Here is a 16,730-nt window from a genome sequence, read left to right on the forward strand (position 1 = left end):
GGAGTTCACCTCTCCGCCCACTCGGACACCCGAGCAGGTCCGTGGGCACGAATACTATCCTAAGTTAAGTAGTTAAGTAGTTAACTACAGCCTTGTCACCTTAACTTAGGATAGTAGGATAGCACGAATACTATCCTAAGTTAAGGTGACAAGGCTGTAGTTAACCATGCTGCATTGCGGGTTGACTTCAAAAATGTCTTTGAATTATCTTTGCTGATATGTTCAGGTTACATCGCGATGTCTTCCTTCACCATTTTTCTAATACAATTCAATTATATTAACTCGTAGTACGCTGTACGAACAGCCTTAATAGCTAACATTTAATATAGTTTAAATTTATATTTTTAATAACTTACGATTATTATTTTTTCCAGTTTCCAAGCTTATGTAGAGTCGACAAAGAAAAGGTTTCGATTAATCATTCTGAATTATTAGAAAAACGTAAATATTCTACAAATCGAATACTCGTATAATATTTTTCCCCCAAATTTATATTAGAGTCATACCAAAGGAATCTTTGAGTCTACATCCGAGATTTGTCAAATGTCTTTGAGTTCGATCTCGACAGACGATATTACGCCTCTCAAAGATGCTATCCGGAAATATAAACCCGTATTATCGGAAGAAAATGTTCGTTATATTTCGTAGATGTTTTAAATATTTGTAAAATTATATTTGTATATGAAATTGATATCGAATTTAAGAAAATTGTTTATTAAGAGATAATGAAGGTTTTATTTGTCGTAAACATTATTTCTTGTTTAAATAGTTTATTGTAGAATAATTGAAAAAAGATACGCTTTAATTTGAGCCAAATTAGAACTATTCTTAAATTGAAGCTAAAAAAAACGTTTTGATATCCGCTAACAAATCTAAAATCAAAATAGTTTTAATAACTAACAAACATCCATCCATCCATCTATCTAAACTTTCGCATTTATAATTATTATTTTTTTATAATGACTCCATTTTGCTTATATTTTGTTGGAAAAACGATTATTTGTTTTAATGCTTTTTAAAATATTAAAACATTAAATTATATTCAAATTTGCTGCAAACAGTTTGTAACTGGAACACCTGTGTGGCGCCAAATCACAAACTGGCGAATACATACTGCCAGTATTACGTGATTTTATATTTATATATCCAGTTTTTATACTCTGTTAAAATATTCACTATTACTTATATAATAACTTTAAAGTTAATTGTTCCACCTCATTTAGTTGACTTATGCTGGGTTTCTGAAGTTACCATTTATTTTATCATTACCTAGTGATTTATTAGTGTTAGGTTGATCATGTTTCAACGGAGCAAAACTTAATTTAAATAGTTCGGAAACGCGTTACATGAAGTTATTGAACTAAAAATGTTAACAAATAGATAAAAGAGGCTAGGAAACCGGCCATAAATGGTGCAGGTTAATTTCAAATTTATTATTTAAGTAACACTAATCGATGTATTTACGCGGGAATTTAAAAAAAGTCTTTACATCAGCCCCCTTAGAAGAATATCCATTGAAACTTCTGCTTTATTAGAAGAATCGTTTATTAAATAAACGCAATAAAATTCCTCTTTAATACGTACAATGAAAAAGCAATGCAACTTATTAATATTATAAATACAAAAGTTTAGATGGATGTTTGTTAGAGTTTGTAGCCTAAACGGCTGCACGGATCTCGATGAAATTTGATATAGATGTAGAGGATAGTCTGGAAGAACACATAGGGTACTCACTTTTGTTTTTTACTTCCACGCGGACGAAGTTGCGGGCGATAGCTAGTTTATACTATTATAATAAAGTGTAAACACACACTTCTTTGTTGCCTAAGATGTCAGCAATCACAGCATGTTTTTGAATAATTCTTTCTTTAATAAAAAGCCCAACACTTACGTCACGCTTTAGGCTATATATTTTCACGCCATTAATCTCAGGGGGTGAATATTTTGGATAAAATCCTAATGTGGGAAAGAGACTATAAGTTGCTGCCAACATCAAGGAAGCAAGATTGTCAAGGTTTGTCATGTCATGTCATTTTGACATTTCCTGTTGATAATTTGACGTGTAAACAATAAAAATAGATTTTCACAATTTTATGTGCATGGGAACAGCTAGTAACTAATAATTTACACTCGTAAACTATTCAATATTGAATAGTATAAGAGCCAGCTATTCTGTAAGGATACATTCTTTTTAATGTAACATCGTCATAAATAACCTTAACAGCCTCACAACTACTAAGATAAGGCCTTACGAGCCTGGCACATTTCCAATAGTGAAGATATTTTTAAATGGTCGTTTTACAGATTCACAAACGCCTTACAACAATTTTCCAATGAATAACATCAAGTCTCGTTAAGAAATGAAAAGAGTTTTGAAACATTTGTTACCACTTTGGTATACAAATGTAGGAAGATATGGAACTATTTAGCAGCGTTTTGGCACACATCTTAATGGGTTTTTAATATCATAAGGTTAAAGTAAGCGGCTAGCTTAAGTTCTAGCTTAGGTCTGCGAACTGGTTAACTACCTCCTGTTCTTACGTAAATTGTCGTATTTTACAATTAAAACATAACGTTTATACTACAAACATCCATCCATCCATCTAAATTTTTGCATTTATGATATCAGTATGAAGTAGGTTACTGTTGTTTCCAAAGTTACTTAAATCAAAGAAAATCTTTTGTAACTAAAACTAACAATAATATAGAAAAGACTACTTATTGGATAAATATAAACCTAACTGAAGTTATAAAAGGGATGGAGAAATTTATATTCAACCTTTAGTTGGTTCATGAACCGAAAAATTTACCGCACGAATCGGTAACAAACAAATTGATCGAGCGTTATGATAGGATATGAAAGTGAGGGTAGGTAGGGAATATGAATTATAGCCAAAAACATAAACAAAATTAGACTTCACAGAAATTGGTATAACCTTCCATTAAGGTCATCGCACTACATGCTCATTCTAGTTAATAAAACAATATGTAGACACATGTTGGGTCATCGCAAAATAGGTGTACTTTAAAAGAACTAAACGAGAAAGTTTAAGGTGGTTTAATTTTTTTTTATAATATAGGGTGGCAAACGAGTAAGCGGCCACCTGAATCCACAGAAATGGAAAGCGACCGCTGCACATAAACATCCGCAATTGCAGATGCGCTGCCTTGATTGACAAAGGAGACGCACATAAAGAGGACATTTCCCCTTCCTATGCCTCTCCTCTTGTCAAATCCATTTTTCCTTTACATGTTTTCCTCTTAAGAAAAGGGAGGAAAGGCAAAGGGACTAAAATTAGGCCTCCGGCACCACACTCATCGGACGAAACGCGGAATTGCTTCCACTTCACGCCTGTTTTCTTTATAGTCGTGGTATACACCGGGCGAGCCGGCCCATTCGTACAAAGCGGTTAAAGCGGGCTCTACACTGTTAAAATTAAATAACAAGTGATAATTGTTTAAAAATCTTCTAAAAAGAGAGTTTTTGTAGTTTCAAAGGTATTATTCTTATTTTAAGCATTCATTTACATTTTATAGTCATGCAAATTACTCTTTTTATTTTATTAACGTAGATTAAAACCATTTTCAAATTTAAAAAAATAATGGCAAAAGCACATTTCATATAATGGTAAGCGATTATGGGTAAGAAGGGAAACCTCGTTATCTTGGGCAGAGAGGCTATTTCCTGAACCTTCTAAATGCCCTTGCCCATATTTGAATCGGTTAGAAAATAACCATCATTATAAAGCAAAATAAAGGTTTTGTAAATACAAATTGTTTTCATTTAACTGTAACAGAGTTTATTTTGTTTAAAAAACAATGAAATTCCACGACTGTGCGTCTAGTATTAAAATATAGTTGTCTCTATTTGTTTCAATGAGATTGTAAAGGATGCAAATATGTGTTAATAAAACTATCACTGTACACGAAAAACACAATAAAGCTTTTCGTACACAAACCGACGTAAAATACTTTAATCGCCGAGCGATTTACGAAATACAATTTCATAGAGGTTTGTGCACAGGTTACTCGCGTCGACGACTCATTGTGCGTACAGAAAACGCTAAGCGATTCCAGTGCAAAGATAGAAAATTAGTTTCAAAGATTTATCTTACCTTGTATAGCAAGGGGTTTATATTTTACTAGCTGTTCCCGTGCGACTTCATCCGCAAGAAATTATGAAATTTTTATTTTATTGTTTACATATGTCATATTATCAATAGCAAATGTCAAAATGACATAACATGACAAAACTTGGCAATCTTGCTTCCTTGATGTTGACAGCAACTTATGGTCTCTTTCCCACATTTTTTTATCCAAAATATTTACCCCCTAAGTTTAATAGCGTGAAAATATATAGCCTAAAGTGTGGCGTAAGTGTAGGGTTTTTTTTATTAAAATAAGAATTATTCAAAAATATACTGTAATTGCTGACATCTTAGGCAACAAAGAAGTGTGTGTTTACGCTTTATTATAATAGTATAGATTACGACTTGTATTGTATTGGTTTATTATTAACTGATAAGTTGTTACTAATAGATTTTGTCTTTATTTAATTGATATAAGTGACAATGGTAATTAAAAATAACATTCCTTCATATACCTGTTCTAATTAACTGCATTCCTTTCTCATTATTCCCAGCGCAAAACCAATTACACTCAGAATTAGTTCAACTTGACTTGAGTCTGGATTTAGGTGCGCACGTGATCTTTGTTCCGCATTCAGGTGTAATGTTAGTTCGGCAAACAAAGCATTTAGTTTTCGCAATGGAAATAAAAACAGTAGGTTTTTTTTTATAACTTAAGATGGCAAACGAGCAAGCTGCCACCAGAATCCGCCAAAATAGCGAAGCGACCGCTGCCCATAGACATCTGCAATTGCAGATGCGTTGCCTACCCTTATCCGACGGATGAGGAGACGCACATAAAGAGGATATTTCCTCTTCCTATGCATCTCCTCCATCGCCAAATCCACTTCCCCTTCCCATCCTCTCATAAGAAAAGGGTGGTAAAGAGAAAGGGACTTGAATTAGGCCTACGGCACCACACTCATCAGACGAAACACGGCATTAGGTCCATTTCACGCCAGTCTTCTGTGTGGTCGTGGTATTACACCGGGCGTGAGGGCCCATTCGTGCTAAGATGTTAAAGCGGGCACTACCACTGTTAAGATATGATGAACGCATAGGTACGGGGAATATCCTCTTTGCGTCCCCCTCTAGTGAATAAAGGTAGGAAACGCATCAAATGCAGATGTCTATAGGCATTGGTCGCTTCGCTATATCGGCGAATTCCGGTGGACGCTTGCTCCTTGTTCTTAAATCTAACATAAGATATATTGTAAAACGAAGTAGGAATTTAAAAAAAACATCAGGACTAGTAAGCAGTAGCATAAAAATGTAAAATTTCAATATTCATAACCAAATCTCAAACTAATAACGTAACTGATATCCGCATCTTTGATAAATTTTTTGGCTTCATTCCAAAGTCATAAAGTTAAGAGCACTAATGGAATCTTTTTTGAAAAAAAATGTCCCGAACGCTACCGTAAGTGAATTTTATTATGATTTATGAAATGTGATGGAAATATCTATCTAAAATGACACCGTAGAATGAAAAAGTTATAACAAATCTGACCACACACTTCCAAATAATTTAGATAACCGTAAATAACCAAATAACCTCATGTCAATGTGGTAATGACAGACTCAGAATTCCCTAAATATTATCGAAACATCTCCTTAGTGTAAATGGTCTGAGGATCACCCTCAGTGACCAATTACCAACACATATTATCTTACATAACACAGTCGCTTTTCGTATTTATTTAGTTCTGCTTAGCCACGAAACGTTTTAAAATAGTTTTCACCATCTAGTAAGTGGTAACTCCTCTTTAGGGGAAAGTCGTAAGTTATGAAATAATTGTGGAAAGTAATTTAAAATTAAAACGTGCCTACAATACCAAGAAACCATCATATATATATATTGTCAATTTTTCATTCAAAATAACACTTAGGGCCTGTCCCATCACTGGCTGATAGATCCTCAGATAGCTTGAAAATGACGTCACTGTGAGGGAATAAAATCCGATGTTTCCATGACATATTTTACACCTTTGATTGTTATCAGAATACAATTTAGTGGGACAGGCTCTTAATGTTTATAAGACTTCGGCATAAAAGTCATTTTACTTCTAGACCCCTCTTAATCAGTCTGGCTTATATATTATCCGGCGTCACCTAGTATTGTAGATATTATTTGGACAAAAAGTCAGTTCCCTTATTGAATAAATCAATAGAATACGGAAACGTCTAGAACGACCTTTGAACTTAGTTTAGATAAATATCACGTTTTCTCAATAAATTACGACAACTCTAACTGAATTAACGTTCTCTAATTGTTACTGAAATAATGAAACGGTGGAGAAATGTATTCCATTTCTGTGAATACTTAAAGAATATTTAAGTGGTTTTCTTTGTCGTTATACTCATTGCTGTCAAACTTATACAGTTGTCTCTTTTTTGTTTATTAGGATGAAAGGGACGGCAACATTTCAGTTGAGGTGATGAACGCCGTGATGTGCAAAGGAAATGAAAGATTTAGATGAGCGTGTATAGCCTTTATTGCGCTCTCACACCGTTGACTAAACTATCGCACAACTATTCAGTCGCCTTTACCTATACATACGCACGCTATTCGATTTTTAGTTTTGCAACTAAACAGTTGAATTGACTTCGAAACAATCGACAATCGCAGAACGATAGTTTAGTAAAGGTGTGCGCCTGCTCTTATGCAAGTATTTTGACCGTGAAAATCCACACTAAAGCGTTTAATGCGAGACATTTTATTTTATTATGTATGTCTAATTCTTATCAGAAACTATTTAAAACACTTTGTTCTAGTTAAGATATAAACATTTATGTAATAAAAAATCATAGAAATAATACACAAACATAAAAGATAAAAGGATATCCAAATTTAATTTACACATAAGTTGTAAGCAACCGATACAAAACGAAATGAATATTTCTAAGTAAATACCTAAATACTGGTTTTCGTTTGATCGCCAAATTTAAAAATTAATCAAAAATATAAATAACTCAAATAAAATGAGAAAAAAACAGCAGTTTATTTATCATAATTATAATTTTCACGTTATATAGCACTTTGCGATGTATCTGAAATCATCTGGCTCACATCAAAGTGTTCAGTGTTTACTGAGCTGTGGTCTGCGCCAGTCTGCGCGTGAGTTCAGTCACAGCGCGACCTGCGCTCAGGCATCACATGTCACATTATATTTATTAATATCATGTACATATAAATTTAATACAAACATATAATATTATATTTATCCCCATAGTGAGTGATTTTAGACAAATTAACGGTAAGTCGATTTTTTTAATTATGTATGTAATTTATAAATAACGAGCTATTTATTGTCCGAGGCTTTGTTCGCGTGGTATCAATATAAAATCCTTTGTTACCCAGTGATAACGTGCCTTTTTAAATGTGCAAGAATTTTTCTAATCGGCCCAGTAGTTTTTGAGTTATATCAATATTTACAAAAAATAGCAATCTTACTTCTTTATAATATCAGTATAGATATCTCAATAATTCGTCATTGAACTTACGATCTAAAATAGCATAAATAATAAAAAAAAACTGTTATCATTTCAAACAAAATTCTTTGAACATTATTAGCCCATTAACTTAAATGAAAAATCAAAATATAGACATGCACGAGTAGCCTAATGGTTAAGAGTACGGAATGCAAAACAAGATAGTAGATTCGAATCCGTTAAGACAGAAATAAAACCTAGGCATAGATTGTAATAACGTTTATTTGACAAATGAAAGTGACGTGTGTAGCGAGTAGAGTTTGCGCACACCTTTGATTAAACTATAACACAGATTTTTAGTCTCGGCTTGATTCCTATAAACTTATATGGAGGTGCGCAAATTACTCGATGTTTGGTTGTGCAACTAAACAGTTAAATTGACTACGAAACAATCGACAATCGCATAGCAGTAATGCGATATTTAATCAAAGGTATTTGCACGCTCTTACACATGAATGAGGTATGTCTAAAAGATAAACAAAAGAAAGAAGTCCTTTCCTTTCTTTCCTCCTTTTCCAATGGAAAGACAAATAATGTAACATTTCAGCCGGTTTATTTTGCTAACCCAACCTTTTATCTTTTGCTTATGTTAATTATTTAAATGAGGACTCGCTCAACAAAATGCGTCAATGAGGTTAATTGCAATCATAAAGATTTCGTTTTGATCATTAACTTTTAGACGAAATAAATTGAAAGGCGAAATTGTCTATACAGCTACCTTGAATACCTTTAAAACACTAATAAATATGACTATAATTAAATTTTAATTAAACTTAAAAATCTATTATAATAAAGCGTAAACACACACTTCTTGTTGCCTAAGATGTCAGCAATTACAGCATATTTTTAAATAATTCTTTTTTTAATAATAAGCGCTACACTTACGTCACCCTTTAGTCTTTATATTTTCACGCCATTAAACTTAGGGAGCAAATATTTTGGATAAAAACCCTAATGTAGGAAATAGACCATATGTTGCTGCCAACATCAAGAAAGTAAGATTGCAAAGGTTTATCATGTCATGTCATTTTGAAATTTGCTATTGATAATTTGACAAATGTAAACAATGAAATAAAATTTTCATGATATCATGCGGATGCGGCCGCACAGGAATAGCTAGTTGTCATATAAAACTTAACCGTGTATTAAAATCCTTTCCTGGGGGCGATTCAATCGCCTATCATGCTAATATTATAAATGCGACAGTTTAGATGGATGGATGTTTTTTAGAGTTTGTGGCCTAAACCGTTGAACGGATTTCAATGAAATTTACTAGAGATGAAGAGGATAATCTGGAAGAACACACAGGCTACTCACTTTTGGTTTTTTAATTTCAAGCGGATGGAGTCGCTGGCGAAATCTAGTATAACATAACTTTGTACTAAAGAATTAGTTCCATATTTATCCGCAATATGAGTCTTTAAATAAAACTAAACATAAGTAAGCATAGTTGACACTTCACTTGAAACGTCTCCTCCTTCGATTAAGGGTAGGCAACGCATCCGCTATTGAAGGTCGCTTCTCCAGTTTGGCGGATTCAGGTGGCCGCTTATTTGACCTTATGACATTAAAAAAAACTGTTATGATACAAACACTGACCGTATCGGCGTATCAAAAACATTGAGTTATTACCGTACAAAGAAGTCCATCAAATTGCCCTTATCCCTTACGGTGAGTCGGCACAGTATGTGCTGCTCTTCCATACATCTCTATCAACCATATCTGAATCCACTCCTTTATTAAGAATATACTCTTTCACACAATCCATCCATACTTTCTTCGGTCTTCCTTTTCCTTTGTAGCCATCAAATCATTCTTAACATTTCCTCTACCATATAAAGAAGTTACCGGTGATAAAACATTGTTCCCTATGTATTGTATTCATACCCGTTATCGTTTTAAATGTTGAAAACTTAACCTATTTGTAATCAAATGTACTCCTATTTCAAATATCGTAAACATTTAAAAGTCGTTAATATTTCGATAAATACGTGTAGAACACGTGTTTATAAAATAAGGCAAGTAATTATCTTCAGCGAGTTTAGTGTGACATCACAGCAATTAAGACCACGGCCAGTGAACGTGACGACAATCGGTTACCGACCTGTTTAGAAGAACACTGTTACAATATATCTGAACTTATATTAAACAAACTGAGAAAACAAAACACAAAAGCCTTTATACCGGATGAAGACGGGAACACACATTCAAGTAAAATGGGATAGTAGCTAGCATACCAGTTGCTTGTATGTGCAGGTTACTGGCATATACATATCAGTAAAATGTTCACGAGTTTGTAAGAGACTTGATGTAATTTTGTCAATAATTTCTCTGACTCGCACTAGGCTAGACATAGTTGTCTTATATCTGTTACTAGCTGTTATAGTATAATAAAAAATATATCCTATGTTACTCATAGATAAATTACCTTTCTTACGGTGAAGGAATTTATAAATCGGGCCAGTACTTTTTGAGTTATTTCATTACATTCAAAAATACAAATCTTTTCTTTTATGACATTAGTAGAAGAGCCTGTCCCACCACTGACTAGAGGCTCAGATCGCTTAAAAATGATGTCACTGTCAGATAAGGGAACAAAATCCGATATTTCCATCACATATTTTACACGTTGGATTGTTATCAGACAATTTACAATTTGGTGGGACAGGTCCTCAGTCTGTTACTAAGCGGAACAAGTCTTAATTTAAATTACGAACGCAGATTCAAATCAACAAGGTCGTCGTATTGTTTACGTTTTTGTCACTCGACAAACCGGCCATTGTTACGTGTGTCCATCAAACTCAGTACCGCACAATGCTATTTTTTTTTAGGAATAAAAGCAAAAGAGAAATGCTCTAGATCATTTGTAACACGCGTAGAGTGTGTATTCTACGTGTTTTGGACGTTACAATGAATATGTACGGTGTGAAAAATAAAATATTAGCCTAATATTTAGGATCAGAAAAATGTAAAATCACATAAAAGTAACAGTTCTTTAATACGTATTTTCAAAATATATTTTAATATACTATTTAACAAAATATCTCAAAATTTAGACATATTGAAGTGTCTGAACGTAATTTAATAAAAAAAAATGGTAAAACGGAGCGGCTAGTTTGATTTTAGACAGACGGGTCTGATTCAGTGGACGGTAGCTTATCTGTGCACGGATATTATAGGTTACTTTTTTATTCAAACGAAATCACGGGCATTCGGTAGTTTTAAAAAAGTATAGACTGTGAAAATCTATACTGAGAGTAGGTTAAAATTATTATTACTCTATGACCGTTTGTGTTCACTGGATTGTACAATCGTTACAATTGAAGTGAAATCCGATACGTCATTTCCCTATGACTGGTATGATATTAAACAGAACCACTGAAGCCCCGGGCATCGCTTTGTACCCCATCTCTCAGTGATATTGTAAAGGCTTGAAGTCTCTGTGGATTTAATGCTCTTTACACTCGTCTCGTGTTTTGTACAATTTTACATTTTGAAGCCTGTTTTGAGAATAATTTTATTGTTTCCTTAGTTTAGTTTAACTGGTTTCTACGCCAAAAGGTGTTTTATAAATAAAGTATTTATAAAGGTAAAATTAAGCTGATAATCTATACTTAGTTTTATAACGAGGAAATATAATTATTGAATTTCTGTATAAATTGAAAAAAACTAAAAAACTACTTGGCCGATTTTAAAAATTCTTACACCATTACAAAGCTAGGTTCTCGTTGAGTAACATAAGCTTTTAAAATTCCCCGTAAAAGATAGTTTACTAAGAAAATAATCGTTGATATTTAAATTTTAAAAGTGTGCTAGAAACCTTTGATGTTTTACAATCAATGTTAATAGAGCTATTAAAATCCGCATAAATATATCAGATAGTTAGTTTTAGCAAACAGCGATAATACGAGGTACAAAGTTTATGCATATATCTCTATATATCGAAAGGTCAAAGAAGATATTAGATTCACGAGGCGCCGGACACGTGCATGACCTAAAACTCTAATATCAAATAACATTTTCAATACATTTTATTTATCAGCTGTTATATCAATATAAGCTGTTGCACGCGACTTCGCCAGCATGAAACAAATGAATAAAGCCTATGTTACTCACTGATAACGTAGCTTTTGAATGGTGAAAGAATTTTTGAAATTAGTCCAGTAGTTTTTGAGTTATACACACAAAAATACAAATCTTTCCTCTTTATTGCGTTAGTATAGTATAAACAATAACTGTATTTTTTTGTAATTTAAAACTCTTCCTTCAAGTCTCTATTTCTTTCACAGATGAAGTTCCACTACGTTCTTCTGGTGTGCCTCGCGACTTATACCTCAACGCAAGGCAATGCGATCACCAATCAAATATCTGACAACAGAGAAATGCTACTGGCATTTGTTGTAAGTATTGTTTAGCCGGTGATTTCCAAACAAAAGACTGTCTACAATCAAAGACCTGGTCCATATTCCCTAAATAACATATCCCCAGATAACGCTTTATTGCAAGGTCTGTTTTTATTTAATCAGAAAGGGTACAAAACTGCCGGATGCCTAGAGATAGCGGTAAAGGAGACGCTTAGAAAGGGGAAATATCCTATTTATGTGCGTCTCCTCTTCTCTCGATTATTGTAGGCAACGCCTCTACAATTGCGGATGTCTATGGGAAACGTTTGCTTCGCCATTCCGGCGGATTCAGGTGACCACTTGCTCGTTTGCCACATTATAATATAAAAAAGATCAGTAATCCATCGCTCATAGACATCCCTAAACTAGAGAAGTTGATGCATACATTTGCTACGGGAATATTTTAAAGTGGCGGTTTCGTTCTTGCTTTCATTTACAAATCATCATATCCATACAAAAGTCTATTCCATTTAGTCTTCTCTAAACTTAACTCATCTAGGTCATAAGCTTCACAATTCATGATGTAACTTATAAAACGTCCAAAGGTGAACCGGCACGGCGAGCGCGCACCTGACAGCGACGAACTTTCACTTTCCAATGAAAAGGAGAGACTCAAGAACATTACTTACATCGAAGGCCCCGAAGGACTCACTAACGTAAGAACTATCAAAGTCTTTAGTAATTGAAGAGATGTAAATAAATCTTCAATTCATATTGTAAGGAGAAAAGGTTTACCTAATTAATTTTCTGATAAAACTACTAATCCGTTTTATTACTAAACTCTTCAGTTATTAAGTACTCACATTATAATTTAATTATTCTACAAATAATTGGTTTAAAATACAAAATTGTAATGTCATGGTTTATATAACTCGTCACCTTGAACGAAGTCATGATATCTCTAAGTAAAACGCTAGAGGCCCTTCGTTATCACAAGGTCAAATTTGTTATATGTCAATGAATTCGAGGAGGAAGAGGAAATGTAATGCTAATCACTTTCACGGCTGTAACAAGGACATTAAAACATTAACACATAGCTGCAAAAGTCGAAGCGAATTTATAAGTTAAAGAGATGAACTTTTCAGAAGTCAGATTCATTCCACCGAATCTAATACTGATGAAACTCTAAGTTCGAGTTTCGCTTTATTCTGTTTTAGTCTATGAGCGATAGTTCATGACAAGAAGAACGTTAGTTATGAGGTAGACCTAGAAAGAGCATGGATGGCGTGAAAGGTGACATGATCAAGAAGCGAGTGATGACTGAGATGATGGATGACAGAGTTATTTGGAGGACGAAAACCTACTCCGCCGATCTACCGGATTAGGATAAGGAAAAGGAAAGTAAATTTACAATCATGTTTCAGGCAGGTAAACGTAGAGGATACCAAATAGGAAAATTCATCAAGCAGCGCTACGGCTGCCAAGGTTCCAAGTTACTATCAAACATCTACTTCCAAGATGAGATAGCTGTGAGGAGTACGGACAAAGAGAGAACTAAAATGACAGCACAGATGGCGATGGCGGCAGTATACCCGCCAAGAATGGAACAACAATGGGACGAGGGTCTCGGCAAAGTATGGCAACCAGTACCTTACACTGCTGTTCCATTGAGTGAGGATTATGTGAGTAACTTTTTTCTTGAAGAAGATTTACCAAACGTCATTATGTACTTATATGTTATTGTAGATACAGAAAGGAAGGAATTTTGTCTGATTCTGCCGAGAATAGGTCTGAGAAGTCTATAAACTCTTAGATAGTAATTCGATTCATCCAACAAATCTCAGTTCAATCAAAGTTGTTGGTATCATGCGAATAAATCGTGATGTATTCTAGATTTATTGTTATGCAACATTGACCTCCATTATCGTATTGATAATGAGGCGCTTGAGTTGAGATAATAAGCGGCAAATTTTATACTCGGAATCAAGTCTGAGTCGATTCCCTTTATCGGGAGTAAGATTATGATGTAATAAAATGATAGTCAAAACTAACAAAGAGTTGGAGATCCTTATACTCTCAAATGTGTCGTATTATTTAAACACTAGCTTTCCCCCGCGACTCCTATGTGCGCGCCTATGTGTTCCTTCAGGCTATGCTCTACATCGATGCCAAATTTTATCGAAATCCGTTCAGCAGTTTAGGCTACAAACACAAACAAACATCCATCTAAATATTCGCATTTATAATATTAGTAAGATTGAATCGCCAATTTTACTATGGAAATACACGCTTTTTTTTCTGCAGTTGAGGTATTACTCCAACTGCCAAAGGTTTAAAGAACTGATGGAGATTGCCAAGAAGACGTCACTCTACGAAGAGTTTGCGCCCTTCAGCGATTTATTCCCCAAGTTATTGAAGGAAACCGGTCGTAATTTCACAGAAAACCCGTTGCTGTTTCAAGCACTATTCGATTTATTTAGAAGTCAGGTAAGGATCTAGCTGTAATTTCTCAAAAAGTAAAACGAATAACAATATTTTTAAGTTCATTAAGTAAAGTGACCTCTGGCTAACCTATTTTTGTTATTACGCAGTGATGCAGTCAAAAGTATATAATACATCTATTGCAATATCAAATTTCCCACAAATTAATACGTCAGGGTCACAACTCTCACGGACTCGGTTACTTTCAATAACGTTTTGCCTTTCAAAAGATCGTTTTACAATTTTATACAATGATCTAAATGTATTCATTAACATGACATTTTGTTAACGTTAATGGATTTCGTTTTTTTTTATTTAAATGCTGTTTTAGCGCCGGGCAAACTCGATGACCTTGATTTTACTTATGATTTAATAGCATCATATTATCTATCTTACTCTAAGCGTTTTATTACAACTGGCGAGATTAATTTTACCAACGATCTTCAATTGTTTAGTTACTGCAAGAATTTAAATATCGAATTGCATTGAATACACCCATCCCTTTCAGTCTCTTTGAATAGAAGCAGATAGCAATATGAAACAATAACAATTGAATTCAACGAATGAGCAATATTGTTTAACTTACAGGTAGCTCTCGGATTAGACGTGCCTAAGTGGGCTAATCCTATCCTAGCAAGGCTCGGAGAAGCATCTCGCCTTGCCTATAGATTGTATTTCAAGACTGACGAAATGAAAAAGATTGGTGGAGGTAAGTTACTGTTTTTGGTTATTTCTTTGAACGGACGGTTGATGAGGCTAAAAGACCAGGAATGAACCACCTTCCGCAGGATGGACTGATGACTTGGGTATTTATAATATTTAATCATAATTTTGTCTGCTCTTTTTAGGTGTTATTCTGAACGATTTTATCACAGCCGCAAACAATATCATAGCGGGGAAGAAAATCAATAAGCGGATCCGAATGTATTCAGCGCACGATTTCAACATCGGCTCTCTGATGGAAGTCACCAGGATATCAAGAAGTGAACAGACTGTACCAGAATATGGTTCTTTGTTCGCGCTTGAATTGTATAGGACGAAGAGTAATGGAGAATTCACCGTTTTGGTAAGTTTTTAAACCTCGAACTTAAATCTCCATAAAGATTGGTCGTTTGATTCAGTGGTACCGCTTCGACCAGATCGTAGTTATTTTCGCCCGCGACTCTGTCCACGTGGAATCAAAGAAAATCAAAAGTAAGTTGCCCATGTGTTCTTCCAGACTATCCTACATCTATGCCTAATTTTATCGAGATCCGTTCTGTATTTTAGGCTACAAGCTCTAACAAAAATCCATTCATCTAAACTTTGGATTAAATATGTTACATTTGCGCAAACTCTACAATGGAAACCCAAAGTTGCATACACATTGCTAAGTTGCAAGTTGATATTATCGCTTCTTGTCCTTATTCTATACTTCATATACGCGATTCAGCGTGTGCTCTCTTTAATGCATTAATGAATAGTTAAATTGGGAGTAAGATTATGATGTAATAAGATGACAATAACTATCTTGTGTTGTAAAGAGTTGAAGATTCCTGTTTTGGAATTGTTGCAACCCATTATTTTCTTCCTAGTAAGAACTATCTCCTTATGTTTTTCCAGCCCGTATACTTGCCAAAAGCAGGCGAGTCAGTCGCCCACAACCTCCACTTCACTGGCTGTGAAAATAACAGTTATTGCAGCTATCAAAAGTTCCATGAACTCACCAGGGATTTTGTTCTGCCTGAGAAAGAGTACTACAGAATCTGCAACATTAAGACTGAGTTATAGTGCATATATCTGTAGAATTCGGCTATTGTGATTGTCTGTGTTGACATCTCTTTCATTCCCTTTGACAAATGAGAGACAGTAATACTGTAGTTGAATTCTGCGGTTGTAATAGTTCAATTAAACGTAACACTTTTGTACATAATTGTACATTCATTGATCAATATAATGAATAGTTTTGTAGCTGTTTTTAATATTTTTATAGGAATTTTATTATTATTGCTTGTTTTTTATACTCTAAGTGATTTTGTTGTTTTAATTTTGTTGTTCTTACTAATGAACAAATATTAAAAAAAATGTTTGTAGCATTTTTATAAAATTTTATTGTAAATATCGCAGTTTTGTAAAATATAAATCTAAGGAGCATAGTCTGTGATATACATATATACTTAATAAAACATGTAAAAACAATAAACAATTAATACAATCTTTTCATTTTTCATTAATCTATACTATTATAATAAAGTGTTAACACACACTTCGTTGCTGCCTAAGATGTCAGCAATTACAGCATATTTTT

The 16,730-nt window shown here is 34.0% G+C and overlaps 1 protein-coding gene across 1 annotated transcript; it reads left to right on the top strand.

Moving 5' to 3' along the window:
• Positions 1 to 7,225: 7,225 nt before the first annotated feature.
• LOC106099607 (venom acid phosphatase Acph-1-like) lies at positions 7,226 to 16,626 on the top strand. Its single transcript, XM_013278199.1, has 8 exons — positions 7,226 to 7,384; positions 11,909 to 12,019; positions 12,568 to 12,678; positions 13,387 to 13,644; positions 14,267 to 14,449; positions 15,032 to 15,152; positions 15,292 to 15,509; positions 16,046 to 16,626. The coding sequence occupies exons 2-8, from the start codon at positions 11,909 to 11,911 to the stop codon at positions 16,211 to 16,213; spliced, it is 1,170 nt and encodes a 389-aa protein (XP_013133653.1). The 5' UTR covers positions 7,226 to 7,384; the 3' UTR covers positions 16,214 to 16,626.
• The last annotated feature ends 104 nt before the right edge of the window (positions 16,627 to 16,730 follow it).

Source organism: Papilio polytes, unplaced genomic scaffold, assembly GCF_000836215.1.
Source record: "Papilio polytes unplaced genomic scaffold, Ppol_1.0 DF824347.1, whole genome shotgun sequence".
Classification (NCBI taxonomy): domain Eukaryota; kingdom Metazoa; phylum Arthropoda; class Insecta; order Lepidoptera; family Papilionidae; genus Papilio; species Papilio polytes.

Bases quoted from the DNA above. Each gene is read 5' to 3' on its own strand.
- LOC106099607 (XM_013278199.1), top strand. From the start codon at position 11,909: ATGAAGTTCCACTACGTTCTTCTGGTGTGCCTCGCGACTTATACCTCA. The intron at 12,679-13,386 runs GTAAGAACTATC...ATCATGTTTCAG, and splicing joins GCCCCGAAGGACTCACTAAC to GCAGGTAAACGTAGAGGATA. The intron at 15,153-15,291 runs GTAAGTTACTGT...TGCTCTTTTTAG, and splicing joins AATGAAAAAGATTGGTGGAG to GTGTTATTCTGAACGATTTT.